The following is a 17,683-nucleotide window of genomic DNA, read 5'->3' on the forward strand; positions in this document are numbered from 1 at the left end:
ACTCCAGTAGTCTAACCAAGACTGTGTTAGGACCAGTGTTTTAAAAGTCGGTTTAGTAGGCCGAATATTCGTATTCGTATGGAATCTGAATAGAAAATGAGTATTTGGTCCAATATTTGGTTTCGCATATTCGACCGCATATTATCTATTCGGCCGAATTTTTCCGAATAGAGAATAAGAATCCAAATAAGAACCGAATAAGTTATAATTTAATTTATTTAAGTTTGAACTTATGTTTTATTTATGCTTATTTGTAGTTTTGTAATTTATACTTTGAGTTGTTAACTTGTTTTAATTTATGTTATGTTTTATTTATGTTTATTTGTAATGTTTATCTATATTTATTAGAGTTAATGCCTATGATTTTTCATTTGAAAATCCGAATATAAAAATCCAAATATGCGGCCGTATACCGTATATGCGGTATGCGGTGGCTTTCCAAATGTCGAATAAGAGCCGATTATTAAAACACTGGTTAGGACCATAGTTAGATTAGTAACTGATGTAATTTCAGATTAGTTAGCCTGTACATAGACATTGTAAACGCTTTGTACAATCAATAAGGATTCAATAAAGGTCAATGGTTTCTTTCTAGCTTCTTAGTTCTTCCTGTTTTCACAGTTTTACTTTCACCCTTTCCATCGTTTCAGAAGCACACTCTTAGGCTATTTATATGACTCACTTTGGACTATGCAACTCAATTAGATCAATTGGCAGAAAGGCGAGAGAGAAATAAAATAATTCAATCGGAAACCTCTACCCTTTTATTGAAAGGAAAAAGAGAGGAATTAAACAAGCAATGGAGAAAGAAAGCAATGGAGCAGCAGAGAATGGGATCAAGATGCCAGAGATCAAGTTTACACAGCTCTTCATCAATGGTTCCTTTGTTGATTCTGTCTCTGGTAACCACCCTCTTTTCTCTTTTTTCTAATTTTTGGTACGATAGGAACTGAGCCGTTTTCTTCTATACAGCATCTGAGATTTGAAAATTTCCTTTACAAACGGCGCTAAATTTAAATGGCTTGAATGCTCTAATCAGGCCATTAACACATCATCATTTTGTAAAGAGTACCATGATATACAACACCTTATACTTGTTAAACATCTAGCTTACTTTTTTGTCTACTAGAGATTCTACTCGAGTTGTTGTCATTCAAAATTAAAAATCAAATCATGTTCTTATTTTTTTATTAATAAAAAAACAGGGGAAGATGCTTAATCAATTCGCGTTGAGACGTACTAAACGCTAAAAGTACAGCTATGACATGATTATAATAATAACACGTGAAGATTTCGCATAAAAGAAATAAATATTTTTTATTCTCGGATATCCTAATATTTTAGCTAGGTGTGATACTGATTCCTCCGGTCTGTGCTGTTTTGGTCTAGTGAGCAAGTGTTGTTTGAATGCTTCACCTCCAATGGAACCAACATTGTTGGAAGACCTCAAAAAAAAAAAAAAAACATTGTCGGAAGAAATTAAAAAATGAATTGGCAATTTCCCAGGATTTACAAAACATAATTTCACCGCCTTGTATATTTACTTCTAGGGGAACCACAAGGGGGGTCCAGGTGACCAGGTCTTTCTTGAATTAGGAATTTAAAATCAAGGAATTATCTGATTCCTCTACAATCATTCTAAGTTAAAACCCAATTGTTTTCTCAACGTCTGGGAATTTGATCTACTTAAAGTCTTAAATAATAAATACAGTACATCACCTATAAAATTCCAGTAATGAAATAGTTTCTCCACTTTATTGCCTAAAAGTTTAATCTCCAACCATCATTTTTTCATGTAATATTTTTAGAATAAATTAAGGGCATTGTCATTAGACCCTTTTCTCTCTTATTACTTTCAAATTTGGTAAACATCTACTTTTTAATTTAGTAGTAAATATACTCTCTATTGTTAATTTAAATTAATTAATATAATTGCATTTAGATAGTAAATAACTTTAATAGCCTTGTAAAATTTGTTCTAAACTAAATCTCTCTGAATTTTAAGTTTGTATATTTTAACATCAATAAATTTATCATAATATATACTTTTTTATTGTTTTCTATTTTTGTGTATGGGAAATGTGATTAAGTATGCTAATTCTGATTGCTCTTAACTTATTATTTTTTTTTCAGTAAAAACAAAATAACATATTCAAAATGATAAAAACGAAAGATCAAGCATATGATGTCTGTGAATAATGTTACTCGACAACCTACTTTTTGAAAAGAAAAAAGTTTTTGTATCCAAAATAAATAAAAAAAATGCATTAGTAAAAGCACTACGAACATAAAAGTATGTTATATTTATTTTTTAATCAAATATTAATATTTTTAGTGGTACTAATGACTAAAAGGACATCATAATACAAATAATTTCAACAGATAAATGTCAAAGCCTAACTTTAAAAGCTTATCTGTCATAAATCAAATGTTCAACAGTTCTAATTGGCATATTAACCCAATAGATCAATCGTGTTGGTTTAGATTCGCTAATATGCAAAAGAATTCTAGAATACTTCAATATAATATGAAATAACTCTCAAGCCTCGCTGTCTCCCAAAATGGCCACAACAAGATTCCATAAGAAAAGGCCAGAATCAGAAGTTTACATATATACAAAACAAGTAACGAAACTAAGAAGAAGCCACATTGATAAGTTTATTTCATCAAAAAAAAAAAACATTGATAAGTTTAGAACACTGACATATTTGGACAGACAGACTATGGAGGATTCTGATTCTCTGAAATATGATGTCACCGATAAAAAAAAATGGTAAATCCTTGATTTTTCATCTAAAAAAAAAGTCATATATATATACATCAGTCGTAAGTTTCTAAGATATTTAAAATATAAAGACAAAACTGATTTTGTGGTTTTGCTTTACTTGCATAGTATTCAAAGTATTTTGTGTTCGGGAGTCGCTATATTCACAAATCACATTAAATATTTGACAATGATGACAAGTTGACAACTGACTCAATGTTTATTAAAAATAAATTATAAATAATATTTTTATTATTATATATATTGAGTATCATATTGACTACAGATTTATACGTCATATAATGAATTTAATATCGGTTATCAGTGTCGTTAAAATAAATTAATTATTGATATATTCATTTTCTTTGGTGTATAATTGTATATATATTAAGGGTAAGGCTAAGGTGCTATGGGTTGCATAGAGACCTACGGTGTTACGGCTTAATATTTGAGTTTTCAAAATTCAAACGGTCGATCCGAACTGTTCATCTTGTTCTCGATATTAATATGTGTTTGGAGACCAAATTTTACATTTTTTGAAAAAAATTTACTGTTTTTTAGATAGGTAGAAAATCACTTGATCTAAAAAATTCTGCACCATTTAGATATTTGATTTTCTACCTATCTAAAAAAATAGTAAAAAAAATTTTCAAAAAATGTAAAATTTGGTCTCCAAACACATATTAATATGGAGAACAAGATGAGCGGTTCGAATCGACCGTTTGAATTTTAAAAACTCAAATATTGAACCGTAGCACCATAAATCTCTATGCAACCCATAACACCTTAGCCTTACTATGTGACATAGTTGTTTAGACTAAATGTGGTGCTGTGTTATGTTAATTTTGACCTGCATTGATTTGGTGAGCCTCTACTTGTCCTTTTTCATGGTAATTCTTAAAACTACTTTGTTTTTCATGTGCGATGTCGCATCTTTAAAATTCAATTCTTACAATGGAATTGCAATGATTTTATGAAATTTCATCCTCGTTTCGTGTTCAATAAAAAGAAAGGGCACAGTGTGGCAGAGACGTCAGGACTGATAAAGATTGCACAGTGTGGCCCAAGAAGTCAGGTCTTTAGTTTGACAAATTGTCGGATCCAAGAAAGAAAGGGCCCATTGCCATTTAATATTAGAATGAATAGAGAAAATCAGAAAAGTACTCGTCTTTTCTTTTCTTTTTTTGAGAAAAGGACTCGTCTGATTTCTTGCCTAGTTATATTGCATTTATTTCTGATAAGATTAAATGGATTTGGATTCCCTTTTTGGGTTAAGGTGCGTCGGTGCAATTATGGATCGAGATATTATATTTGCAGAGTAAAGCTAGGGTGTGATGAGCTCACTAAGAGAGTTTGGTGAGCACAACTCTAAAAGTTTATCGGATCGACTTTAAACGTCAAATTTAAACCGTTGAAATTCATGTGTTTCATGAGTGATGCATGTGCATGCAAAATTTTGAAAGTTTTGAGTTTATTTACTACACGGTCAAGCGGTCAAAGAAATAACAAAAATTGACTATATAAAACAACTTATAAATTAACTTAATAAAATGTTCATTTCTTTGACCGCTTGACCGTGTAGCAAATAAACTCGAAACTTTCAAAATTTTGCATGCACATGCATCACTCATGAAGCACATGGATTTCAACGGTTTTGATTCGGCGTTTGAAGTCGATCCGATGAACTTTTGGAGTTATGCTCACCAAACTCTCTTGATGAGCACATCACACCCTAGTTTTACTCTATATTTGCAATAGGGGTGTCAATGAGTACGATATGAGGAGGGCGGAACCATTTTCATACCCATATCCACTAAGAATTGATCTTACCCATACCCTATCCATACCCGTTAAGAATTTGTCTTACCTTACCCTACCCATATCCGTTATGATTAACGGGTAATGAAACTATTTAAATCGAAGTTTGAAGTTCATACAATAAGTTTTTAAAGCGGTAGCACGGATAACCTTATGCTATCCATGACATCCAAGCCTTACTCATGAAAAATTAACCCTTTTTTTCCAAAAAAAAAAAAAAAAAAAATTCATTCGGCAAAGTAAAATAGCAGAACATTGGTTTTTTCAGTAGTCACCACGCTCAGTTTGGCTCAGCCGAAAATGAGGCTTTACACGCGACTATGCCAGTATGTGAACGTGACTATGTGAGCGAGAGAGATCTCTAAGCAACTCTCTTGCACCCTCACAAGAGATTTGAGCGACGCGCTATATAGCCAACTGAAGAGATAAGTATAGGTGAAGAGTTTACAGGATAATTGCATCTCGGGCTGTTTGGTGTTGGACAGCCCAACACAGGTGGTGGTATGTTTCTCTTCTTTCAATGCATCGCATAGCTTATCTTGGAATCTGCTGGTGTGGCGGCCGTTCTGTATTTGGGACTTTTACGGGATTTAGAGAGCGTGTGCTTAACGTCACTTAGAGGGTGCGAAACTGTGATGGTGTGAGGCTGTGAGCAGCATTTTGAACCTCCACGGTAACCGGAGATGATTTGGAGAACCCTCTACACATGTAGTGCAGTGTACTAATAAATTGGTAATCTTGTCAACATTTGGTTTTCATGTGGGTCTTCTCTGTGTTTTTGATCACGCAGCCAAGATATTCGATCAAATGTCCGAGTAACACTTCTTGTTGATTTATAAGGTTTTGAAATGCATAATATGGTGAAATCCTGTTTGCATCTGGTTTCTTATGTGGACTCTTTGTTAATTCAGGGAAATGTTTTGAGACTAGGGACCCCCGCACAGGAGAGGTGTTAGCATTAGTGGCCGAGGGTGATAAGGCTGATGTGGATTTGGCTGTTGCTGCAGCGCGCCAAGCCTTTGACCATGGAAAGTGGCCTCGCATGTCTGGTTATGTATGTCTATCTCAGCTTTACTTAGATGTTACCTTAAGTTGTTTGGAAAGTGTTCTTAATCATTTGTAAGCCAATGACTTAGAAGTTGCTTTATAGTAGGTGTACATACTTTAGTTTTCATTAATTAAAAGCTCCAGTTCACCTATAATACAATTATAGAGAAACTAGTGAAATATAATGGAATAATTTTATTTCTGGTAAGAGATATGAACTGGCAATGCAGAACTATGCTGAGATCTGCTTGCTACTCAATTTACTGTTGCAAATTTGCAATCCTGGATCTATCTAAGCTCAGAATATGAAGTCCACCAATTAATACCACAAAAGGCTGCAACTTCTTATACAAGGATATTTTATTACACAACAGATACATGTCTGCTGCCATCATCTACACGCTGCTTTGCACACACTGGTACAATATAACAAAGTCATAATTAATTAAATAATTCACAGGAACGAGCAAAAATTATGAGAATATTTGCTGACTTGATTGAGCAACACCGGGATGAACTGGCAGTGCTTGATTGCCTTGATGCAGGGAAGCTCTTTTTCTTGACAAATATTATCGATCTCGAGACTTCAATCAGAACTCTCCAATACTACGCTGGTGCAGCAGACAAGATTCATGGAGAAACTCTTAAGATGTCACGTGAGCTGCAAGGCTACACGCTAAAAGAACCAATTGGGGTTGTTGGTCACATTATTCCTTGGAATTTTCCATCTATTATGTTTTTTACCAAAGTGGCACCAGCACTGGCAGCTGGTTGTACTATGGTTGTCAAGCCAGCTGAACTGACACCTTTGACTGCTCTTTACTATGCGTATTTGGCTCATAAGGTAAGACTTTCTAAAGGAGACTTCTGTCTCATACCTGGATTTAAATTTTGTTGTAGAAAAATGTGATTTCTTATTATCTTTTTTTGTTTGACAAATTCATCGCATACTTCAGGCAGGCATCCCTGAGGGAGTTATAAATGTAGTAACTGGATTTGGTCCCACAGCTGGAGCTGCCATTGCTTCACATATGGACATAGACATGGTAAATTTTTTTTTTTCTTTTTTTTTGTTCGCTTTCTTTTCTCTTAAAAGACAATTGGTAAAAGAATAGTGCCATATAAGGGTGTTAATGGGTCAGGTTGGGGCAACATTATTTTATTTAAACAGGTTTGACCTGACCCAACCTGACACTAGTCAAGAATACTCTGACCCGTCCAAAGCAGCACAACTTACCATGACCTCCCTAGAATCATCATTTCTATCTCAACTCAGTACAACCTTAAATGTCTACAAAGTTCTGTACCTTTTTTACCACTGGAAGCCTCACATTGTTTGTCTAGATTTATTCTTTTATTTATTTTTTTTTTTTTACTTGTATTTCAGGTCAGTTTTACGGGGTCAACTGAAGTTGGTCGATTAGTAATGGAGGCAGCGGCAAAAAGCAATCTAAAACCTGTGTCTCTTGAACTTGGTGGAAAGTCACCTCTCATTATATTTGATGATGCTGACATAGACAAGGCAGTTGATATCGCCCGTGATGCTACCTTCTTTAACAAGGCACGTGCTTCTGTAATATTATTTAGTGAAACTGAGATTGTATAGATGAAACGAAGAAACAATTAAATGGTTAGGTGTTATGCCAGTAACAATTGCCCAGCATGGCAGTTCTTGGTGGATTGGTTCAAACATTTGATATCATGACTATTTGTACATGTCGTTACAAAAAATATGAAAATAATAGTAGCAGCAACATTAAATTGGATAACTAAAGCAGAATTTGGCAGGTATCAATGACCATCTATATTAAGGCTCTTGCTAACTATTGTTTCAGGGTGAAGCATGTGTAGCGGCATCCCGTATCTTTGTGCAAGAAGGAATTTATGACCAATTTGTACAGAGATTAGCAGAACGTATGAAGAGTTGGGTCGTAGGAGACCCATTTGATCCACGCGTGCAACAAGGCCCTCAGGTGGTCCAACTTCTTGCAGTAATTTGTGCTTTAATATAATAATTTAATATCAGATCAGTTACTGTTTTCTCAATTTTTATTTACGATTGCGAGTAGTTGAGTATAACTGATTCTGTTCTGAGTGTAAAATTAGGCAAGGAAATTGTGTTAAAATTTGCAATTGAGTGAGGTAAAATGGGATATATTGGTTCTTCAGTTATAGAACAAAAGATCATTTCAAAACTCAAGAGTTTTAATTGTTGAATATTTGAAAAATTGCAAGATTGAGGGGACTACTTGTTAAGAGTATTAATCTTGGGTTAAAAATATATTTTTATTCGACTATAAATGCTTACTTATTTGGTTACTTTTATGGGGGTTGTTTACAGGTTGATAAGGCACAATATGAGAAGATACTGCAGTACATTGAGCATGGCAAGAGAGAAGGGGCTACCCTACTGACAGGAGGAAAACCATGTGGCAAGAGAGGATACTATATCGAGCCTGCAGTTTTTACTGATGTTAAGGTAAGTAACTCGAAATTGCTCTTGCCACCGTATGACATTTTACAATTATTATTTTTATTTATTGAACTAATTGCTTGTTTTTGTATACAGGATGACATGCTGATAGCTAAGGATGAGATCTTTGGGCCTGTGATGTCCGTTATGAAATTCAAGTAATTACTTCCCTATTAATTTTCAATTGTTTTTTATACAAATATCCTAACACAAAAACATTGCGGATTTGAGGAAAAAAAATTAGTTGATCACTAATAAAAAGGGTCTAAGCAGCAGTGACTGTCACCCAGTCATGGACATTTAAGCACTTAAACTCACTGACAAATTAATATAAGTTTCTCTCAAACCGTACCCAATTAGTGCAATATTACTAAAAAAATTCTTGTCTTTGTTTTTTAGAGCAATAGAGGAGGCAATAGAAAGAGCTAACAATACAAAATATGGTCTAGCAGCTGGGGTTATCACCAAAGACATAGACACTGTGAACAGGTTGACTCGGTCGATTCGTGCCGGCCTGATATGGGTCAACTGCTACTTTGAAATGGATGTTGACTGCTCCTTTGGCGGGTTCAAGATGAGCGGGTTTGGCAAGGACTCGGGCCTCGATGCGCTTAACAAGTACATGCATATGAAGTCTGTTGTCATGCCGATTTACAATGCCCCTTGGTTGTGATAAGAAAAAAGTATATTGTTCTAGTGAAGGCGTTGAAAAAGTAGATGAAATGGGTGCCAGTGACACCGTAAAAAACAGTTACTTAAATAATACAACCAGAAAAAAATTAAAGTGTTGTGTGGCAATTTATTATACTTGAGCTGTGTTGTCAATTTGCAAGGCAATAACCTTAACTTTCTCATTTTCTTCCATTTCTATTTCCTCTTTTCTTTGCCTGTTTTGTCTGAAATTTTATCTATTCATTTCTTGTTTGCTCGATTTATACACGTGAAAAGTACCTCTACCGAGATGAACAAAAATGGGTTTATAAAGAATATAAATAAATTTTTACTTGTGTTCGATTTTTGCGAAATTATACATGATTTTATAACATGGATTTACAAATCAATTCGAAATAATTCATGCCCACGGAATTAAAATGGAAATGTGCAAAAGTTATTGTTCGATTGTATGGGAAAATATTGTGAGAAATTCGATTTTTCCTTTTGAAATTCTTGATACTAATTCTATTTTTTTTGTTAATAGTTATTAATATTTTTAAATGAAACAATTACTTTTTGTGAAATCATAATAAACATTAAAGAAATAGTGAAAAATAGTTAAAAAAATTCTTAAAGTAAAAGAAAAATATATTAGTGTACTTTGAATAAAATCACTCATAAAGTGAGTTTTAACAAAATTGATTGTTACGGTGAACTTCTACATGAGACATAAAGTTTTTATAATTAATTATCTATAAAATCAGTTAAGTGTAATAAATTAAAATTTTCTCTTTTTATGTTTTTATTTTTTTTGAAGGTTAGTGGCTGATAGCCTACTAACGATTGTATAAATAAGAAAAGTATTTACATTTTACCGGGGTACCCGGCTTAGCCATGATACACTATGTTACTCTAGATACAAAAGAGCACTGACAGCCAAACAGTAAATAACCTTTTCTATTTCTCTAGGTCTTTTCTCTTTTTATGTTTTTAACCGTGGAAAAGTTATTCAGTAAATCTAAATCCCTCACAGTATATATGGATACCATCCGACAACTGGAGAGGTTTGGAAGTTAAGCTGTAAATACTAAATAGTGTTAGGTGTGGTCTGGATCATATAATCGACTGATTCGACTCTACCATTGTGTACTTGCAGAGTTCCAGTTCAACTGTGAATGATACCTCCCGTTAGAAAAAAAAAAATGACGCTTCCGTGCGGTAAAAATTAACTGTTTTACCTCTTTTTTTAACTGGTTGTATCTAACAGAAGAAATTGTATATTTTAGAAAAAGTATCGTAGACTCGCCAAGTCCAGTTCTACCGTATTTCTGAGACGATTTCACTGGTCAAATATATGTAGCGCAGAAATTTTGACGTGTCAACTCTGTCAAGAACTACAAGAATTAATGTTTTCAAATGACAATAAAATCAACCAATTATTTCATTTTATTCATTTTTATGATACTTCTTTTTACTGTTTTATTTTTAGTGCTCCAAAAACTAAAAAATAAATCTCAGGAGAAAGATAAATTAAACTGCAAAATAATGTGGTCGGACCTTTTCTTTAGGATTTTCCTTCCTTTCTTACGTGACACACACACATATATATATATATATATATATATATAGAGTTAGATTGGGTGCTATGGATAGCATAGTGGCTTCCTGTGCTACGGCTCAATATTCGAGTTTTCAAAATTCAAACGGTCGATCCGAACCGTTCATCTTATTCTCCATATTAATATATGCTTGGAGACCAAATTTTATAATTTTCTGAATTTTTTTACTATTTATTAAGCCACTTTGAAAATCGCTAATCCAACGGTTTTACTGTTTTGTGCAGCCGCCGTTGGATCAACAATTTTGTAAAATACTTAATAAATAGTAAAAAAATTCAGAAAAATGTAAAATTTGGTCTCCAAGCAGATATTAATATGGAGAATAAGATGAACGGTTCGGATCGACCGTTTGGATTTTGAAAACTCGAATATTGAGCCGTAGCATAGAGGCCTCTATGCTATCCATAGCACCCAGCCTAACTCTATATATATATATATATATATATATATTTAAAAGTACACATTTTTTTTTAGTTTTAGTATAATTAGACTTTAAAAAAAATTAACGTGCAATTTATGGTACTACAAATATCTGTACTTCCTTCCCTTTGACTATAAACCAGTGTCATAAACTATTTTATTTGTAGTCAATTTGCAGCAACTGTGTAAAAATCAACCGAGTTGCCAGAACAAGAAATACATAAAACAAAAGCCGTAGAGAAAGACCAATTTGAAAAGGGAAAAGAAAAAAATCCTATAAATAGTCCCATTGAAGCCTTTCTTTTTGCATAAATCAGCAGGTTAACAACCAAGTACCACTGAACAGACAACCAAACCAATTCTGTTAAACATCTATAATTTTATTAGCAAGTTCACAATGAGAGCATACGGTGCAGCGTTGTTCGCCATTTTCTTCTTTTCGTGGTTCATGCAGATAGCATATGGCGAGAAAACAGCAGCACCAGCACACAAGATTGACGCAAAGGCGATCGACCAAGGGGTCGCCTACGTGTTAATGCTCCTTGGTCTCCTCGTCACTTATGTGCTTCACTGATGCCAAAAGTGTGTGAAGAGAATTTATATTCTAGCTTAATGCTTAACAAGTGCTCTTATTTCTTGATTGGTTCGTGATCATTTTTATGGGATTGTTTCTTTGTGTTAATTATGATCGAGCCTGCAATTGTATTATAGGTCATGTATTAAATGAAATACATGTTAATTATGTACTATTTAATCGCATTGAAATTATGTAATGTATAGAAAAAAATAAAATAATCTTATTATGGAGAACATTTGTGTTAAATATTGTTTCCACGGAAGGAGCCAATCGTTATGAACCCACTCAAGCGTATATTTTGTCAGCTTCCGTGTTATATAATTTGTAGCATATATGAAAAATTGAATTTTTTTTGTTTGTCAATATGGTTGTTTTAATCACACCTTTAAGTGTTGTACATGGCCTGATATCCATCCAGACAACAAATAAATTCCAAATAATCAAATTACGGGTTGAATCTTCCTTCATAAACCTGCAGGTTAAATTTGCGCCTTTGCGGGGCCTGCAAAAAATTATATGTTTATGTGAAGCCAACCAAACTTGTGCACAAGTTTGAATATGTGAAGACAACCAAATTCCATAAAGGTATGGAGGATAATTTTTTATTTTAAATTATACAAAACAATGAAATCGGAATAAATAGCGGCCATTTTTATTAATATCCCAAAAAAATAGATAATTTTAAAAATAACCTCGTTTTTTTTTTTTTTTTTATTAATGCCCTAACCGCTTGGAAGCGGGGCGGGCCAAAATAAAAACCAAACCGCCCCGGTGCGGAGCGGGCCAAAACAAGAGGAAACCGCCCATGTAGTGGGCGAGCCAAAATCCAGAGGAAACCACCCCCAAGCCGGGCGGTCCATGCCCATACCAAACCGCCGGCTTCCGGGGCGGTTCATTAAATATAAAATATTCCCCACGGGGGCCGGTCAATTAAAATATTAATTATTTTAATAATATTAAATTCTTATTTTAAACACCCATGACACTCTTATTTTAATTTTTTTAATAATATTAAATTCGAAATAGCCGTGACACTCTAACCTAATATTTTTTTAATAATATTAAATTTTTATTTTTATTTTTTTAATAATATTAAATTGTAACTATTACCACCCTATTCACCGTGAGCACTCCATCTCTTCCTCCTCACTCTCCACTCTCTCTGTCTCTTCTTCCTCCACACGCCGCACCCAAAAAAAAATGGAGAACCCTAAACCCTCGCCGCATCAGTAGAAGAAAAGGAAAAAAGAAGAAGAAATCGCCGCAGCAGTAGAAGAAAGGGAAAAAAAAAAAACTCAAGTTTGGTAACTTTTGCCCGGTGCTTCACCGTTGAATTCGTCACTCCTATTTCTCGGGTAAATTTTTAATTTGAATAGATTGAATGTTAAGTTGTATAATTGTTGAATTCGATTGAAATAGAATCGATTCGAATTGATTCGATACGATTCGAAATGATTCGAATCAATTCGAATGTCGAATCGTTTGAATGTTATTGAATGCGATTAAATATGATTGTGATTGTGATTTTGGTTGTGATTGCAGTTATGATTGTGATTAAATTAATAATTGTTATTAAAAAAATGTTAGGGTTTTTGAAAAAAATAAAAGTTAGGATTGTGATTGTTTAGTGCAAAATTCATGGGATTAATAGAATTGTGTATTATAGATTGTGATTGTTAGAACTGTGTATTGTAATGTTATTTGGTAAATAGTTATTATTTTAATTCGATTAAAATTTATGTGTTAGAGTTATTTAGTTAGGATATAATTTTATATTGTCAAATTAGTAATTGTAATGTTAAGTGTTAATTTAATTGTATCATGTATTTTTGGTGGTACCCCTGGTTGTCATAAGGGGAGTGCTGGTGGTACCCCTGGTTGTCATAACCCAAATTGTCATAACCTGAAGGTCCAGCCCCAGCCGAACTTGAAGGTCCAGCCCTTGTCCGGGAGACCTTCTTCGAATATATGTCAATTACTGGGACCCCACAAGCCACAAATTGAGTATACACAACTCTCCACAAATTGGCATCTGTTATTGGAAACCTAACAAAGTAAGGTTTACCCCCCCCCCCCCCCACGTGAGTTGTCAATCCGTGTAACCAATTCTATTTCATACCTGTTGGGGTTTACAGCTGTCTTTTCGTATATTAGCTGCTTCAGTTCCTGAAATGTGGTATTTTCATTAATCTCGAAGCCAAATGCGGCCTCTTTCGTGTACTGCACGTCATCTTCACCTCTTTGTAGCTTGCCGCCCACATACAGTGCAACTAACATCTTTTTTTTAACAAACTACATTTAAAAAATAATTTTAAGAAGATTAAAGTAATTGTTCACAAATTAAAACGGGTACAATAATCTAATTAGAAAATAATTAAAAAAAACTTTTGCTACAGTAATGTACAATACAGTATTAATTACAACAGTTACAGTAATAACTAATTTACTAATACAACAGTTACAGTTACAGTTAGTAAATGGAACATAAAATAATTAAAATAAATACCTGTTACAATAATAACTAATTTAGTAATACAACAGTTATAGTTAGTAAATGAAACATAAAATAATTAAAATAAATACCTGTTGTTACAGTAAAATTCTTCTTCAATCGTCAAATAAATCGCCTTCAATCGCAAAATAAATCACCTGCTCTCAAATAGTGAAATTGCATGCCAGTGTATAGAAAGATGAGAGAGAAGAACAAAGAATGGAGCCGCTCCAATTTTTTTTTAATATATATACTGGTGGATCCAATTTTTTAATATATATTCGGGCCTTTCTGATTGGGTGTAATATTATATAATATTCGGGTACAATCATTAATATAATATTCAATATAATATTCGGAAGGAATATTATATATTAAATGGCCCGCCGTGGACCGGGGCGGCTTGGTCGAGCTCGGACCGCTCGTGTAACGGGCGGCCGGTTTGGTGTGTGGAGCGCCCATATCTGGGGCGGTTGGTATCAAATTTTGAAGCACCTCCGTACCAAGCGGTCGGGGCATCAATAAAAAAAAAAAAGACCAGGTTATTATTAAAATTTTCTTTTTTTTTAGGGGTATTAAAAAAATGGCCGAATAAATAGCTATAGCAACATGGACAGAAAAGAAATAACTAAAAAAATTAACTTTTGGTCCACTAACAAAAAAAACAACACCTTCCCTCTGCGAAGATTTAAAAAAAATAAAAATAAAGAACAACACATTCTATGTGAGTCGTTGAAAAATAAATAAGAGATAATAAAAAAGATTATAAAATTTGGACGGCTAGACCACTAGACGTCTTTGAGGCGGAACTTGCGGCTAGAGTGGTAAATTGGTACGGCCGATTTAGTTCCATTACCGAAACGGTACGATTATAGTTATGGTACAGAATTGCACAGCATGCGTGTCGATTATGTGTTGTGACTCGCGTATTTTGTGTCATGACCATTTACGTGCTGTGATTATCTTTTGAAAATTTGACACAGTATGTCACATCACGCAAAATATATACTCATGAAATGGTACATGATCATGCGAATCACGTATAATTATGACCGTTAAATCTTGAATAAACTAACTTAAATTATGATAAAATGGTAACGAAAGTCACATTTAGTTACAGCACGTTTAAACATGATGTAACCGAATTTTGTGTGGCTTTTTATAAAGCGAGGTCGAAAAAAAGAGTGGGAGACTGAATATATATCTAAATTGAGCAAAGCTAGAGTGTGATGTGCTCACCAAACTTTCTTGGTGAGCACAACTCCAAAAGTATATCAAATCGACTTCAAAAGTCAAATCCAAACTGTTAAAATCCATATACTTCATAAGTGATGCATGTACATGCAAAATTTTAAAAGTTTCGAGTTTATTTGCTACAAGATCAAGTGATCAAAGAAATAATAAAAATTGAATATATAAAACAACTTATAAATTAACTTATAAATTTTTTTTTTTTTTACCGCTTGGCCTTATAGCAAATAAATTCGAAACTTTCAAAATTTTGTATGTACATGCATCACTTATGAAGTACATAGATTTCAACGGTTTGAATTTGTCAATTGAAGTCAATCCGATATACTTTTGGAATTGTGCTCACCAAACTCTTTTGATGAGCACATCACACCCAAGCTTTGCTCATCTAAATACTTCGAAGGAAGACATAGTTCTTGTTAAATTTTGAAAAAAAAAAAAAATCAACACCTTCCCCCAAAAATCCATTTTTTATTTATAAAAATAAAAAAAATCTACTATAGTGTCATATGCGAACAATATTCCCTCTAATCTTTGATTTTCTCTTGTAATGAGGTTATGATAATATGCATATTACAAATTGACTCATATTATGAACTCATATTTATATTTTTAAAATTTAAATAGTCGATCTGAACCGTTAAACATGATCTCCATGTAAAAATATATCTGAAGATTAAATTATATATTCTTTAGAATTTGTTTATATTTTTTAGATAGGTAGAAAACCGCAATTTTTAAATGATCCATAATTTACAAATCAAGTGATTTTTTTATCTATTAAAAAATAGTAAAAATATAAAATATAGTCTGCAAGTACATGTTCGAATGAAAATCATGTTGAACAGTTCTTATTAACTGTTTGAACTTTAAAAATATAGAATATTCACGTTACATAGTATGCATATAGTACGACATAATTTGTGTAAAGAGAGCATACTGACATAATTTGTGAATGAAACGTTTTTTGTTTTGGTGTTTTTGTACTGAAAACAATGAATTATTCAGCTGATCAAATTATTTACGAATAAAACGTTAAAAAAAATGTAAATTTTCTTTTCTTCGTTGTTAGACCAAATCATTCTCGAATTATACTCAAATTATTTTTTCATCACAAATTTTTGCCTCCGCCGAACCTGACTAATTTATTTGAAAAAGAGAACATCTGAGTTGAATTTTGAATTACTCCCGTCTGCTGTTTTTATGCGAGTTTGCCACAGAGAACTTGAGCCCGCGCGGGCCCCAAATTCCCGTTTAATGGCCTGTGCGCCTTCCATATCCATCGAATCTTTCTCCCATTTTTCTCCAAAAAGGAATCTTCTCCCAATAAAATCTTCGCCCATTCGTGATTCGCGATTCGTGACTCGCGGCTCGCCTCGCGACACGAGCATCATCTGCAAAAGCAGCTTGCGGGACTTTCTATGGCGTCGCTGCTCTTATTTAGGTACTGAAGCTTGAAAAAAATTAATATTTTGTTGTAGCATTGGCTGCATTGCACAATCAATTCAGATGACAATATAATTGAATAAGAGACCCCGACACCCCGTTAAGTTGGATAATTACGAAAACAATTTCCTAAACTAAAGTATAGTATAATCTTTAACGGGTGCATATTAATTAGTCCAGTTAGTATGATATCAGTGTCATTTCATCATATTTAACGTTAATTATAAAATCTATTGAATTGACTTCAAACAATAAATTTAGACCGTTTAAACCGATGTATTTATTAGTTGTGCGTTTACATGCATAATTTATATTTTTTTTCAAATTTATTTAGTATCAAGTCAAACGGTCAAATGTGGAACATTTTAAGTTAATTTTAATGCATTTCTTTTTTAACATTTTTGACTGCTTAACTTGGTACTAAAATAACTCGAAAAAAAATATAATTCTTTATGTAAATGCATCACTCGTACAATAAATCGGCTTGAACGGTTTAGAGTCATCATTTGAAATCTATTCTGTAAATTTTGAAGTTAGTGTCGAATGACACCGATATCATACTGATAAAACTCTATATTAATATATCATCATTTGCATACGAATACCAGAATATCGAATTGAGATATTTATTTATTGAGAATGCTCGTAGGATTATTATAAACAAAGTAAGTTTAATATTATATGTATTTAATCAGGTGCGGAGGCAAGATTTTATTATATGGAACTCATTTTTTTTAATCAGGTGCGGAGCTCAATATACTCAATATACACAGATTCGTAGAGCTCATTTTTTTTATTCTTTAAAAGACGTATGTGGGTCTGAGCTTAAAATTAAAAAAAAAGGGTAAAATTTAGCATATAACAATTTTATCTTTAATAATGTGTTCTATATTACAAGTTTAAAGAAATTTTATAATAAATGGGGTCAATTCACCTCTACTTAGCTAAGGTAAATCCGTTCTATATTTAATGACAACTCCCGTATTTTTATAGGACTTTTTTATTTGCACTTTAAAATATGAAAATTATAATAAATGTGAATAACTCTTTGCTTAATGTAATTACATCTTTGTATATTTTGTAAATTTAAGAAGTAAACTGTACTTCGATTTGATGTGTAATA

General features: G+C 33.0%; 1 protein-coding gene across 3 annotated transcripts; it reads left to right on the plus strand.

The window, feature by feature from the left end:
- Nucleotides 1-617: 617 nt before the first annotated feature.
- Nucleotides 618-8,980, plus strand: LOC144571377 (aldehyde dehydrogenase family 2 member C4-like). 3 transcript variants are annotated; one of them, XM_078320650.1, is made up of 9 exons: nucleotides 618-902; nucleotides 5,494-5,636; nucleotides 6,090-6,473; nucleotides 6,586-6,675; nucleotides 7,017-7,190; nucleotides 7,465-7,602; nucleotides 7,971-8,108; nucleotides 8,199-8,260; nucleotides 8,555-8,782. In XM_078320650.1, exons 1-9 carry the CDS (start codon nucleotides 800-802, stop codon nucleotides 8,640-8,642), a joined length of 1,320 nt encoding a protein of 439 aa, XP_078176776.1. In that variant the 5' UTR covers nucleotides 618-799; the 3' UTR covers nucleotides 8,643-8,782. The 3 variants fall into 3 exon arrangements, with proteins under 3 accessions (XP_078176776.1, XP_078176775.1, XP_078176777.1); XM_078320649.1 differs by having other exon boundaries at nucleotides 624-902; nucleotides 8,502-8,980; XM_078320651.1 differs by lacking the exon at nucleotides 618-902 and adding an exon at nucleotides 5,094-5,314 and having other exon boundaries at nucleotides 8,502-8,980.
- Nucleotides 8,981-17,683: the final 8,703 nt, after the last annotated feature.

Source organism: Carex rostrata, chromosome 19 (genome assembly GCF_964058835.1).
Source record: "Carex rostrata chromosome 19, lpCarRost1.2, whole genome shotgun sequence".
NCBI classification, from domain to species: Eukaryota; Viridiplantae; Streptophyta; class Magnoliopsida; order Poales; family Cyperaceae; genus Carex; species Carex rostrata.

Excerpts from the sequence above, each read along its gene's own strand:
- LOC144571377 (XM_078320649.1), top strand. The coding sequence starts at position 800 with ATGGAGAAAGAAAGCAATGGAGCAGCAGAGAATGGGATCAAGATGCCA. Across the intron at positions 5,637-6,089 it reads GGCCTCGCATGTCTGGTTAT|GAACGAGCAAAAATTATGAG; the intron begins GTATGTCTATCT and ends AATAATTCACAG. Across the intron at positions 8,261-8,501 it reads ATGTCCGTTATGAAATTCAA|AGCAATAGAGGAGGCAATAG; the intron begins GTAATTACTTCC and ends TTTGTTTTTTAG.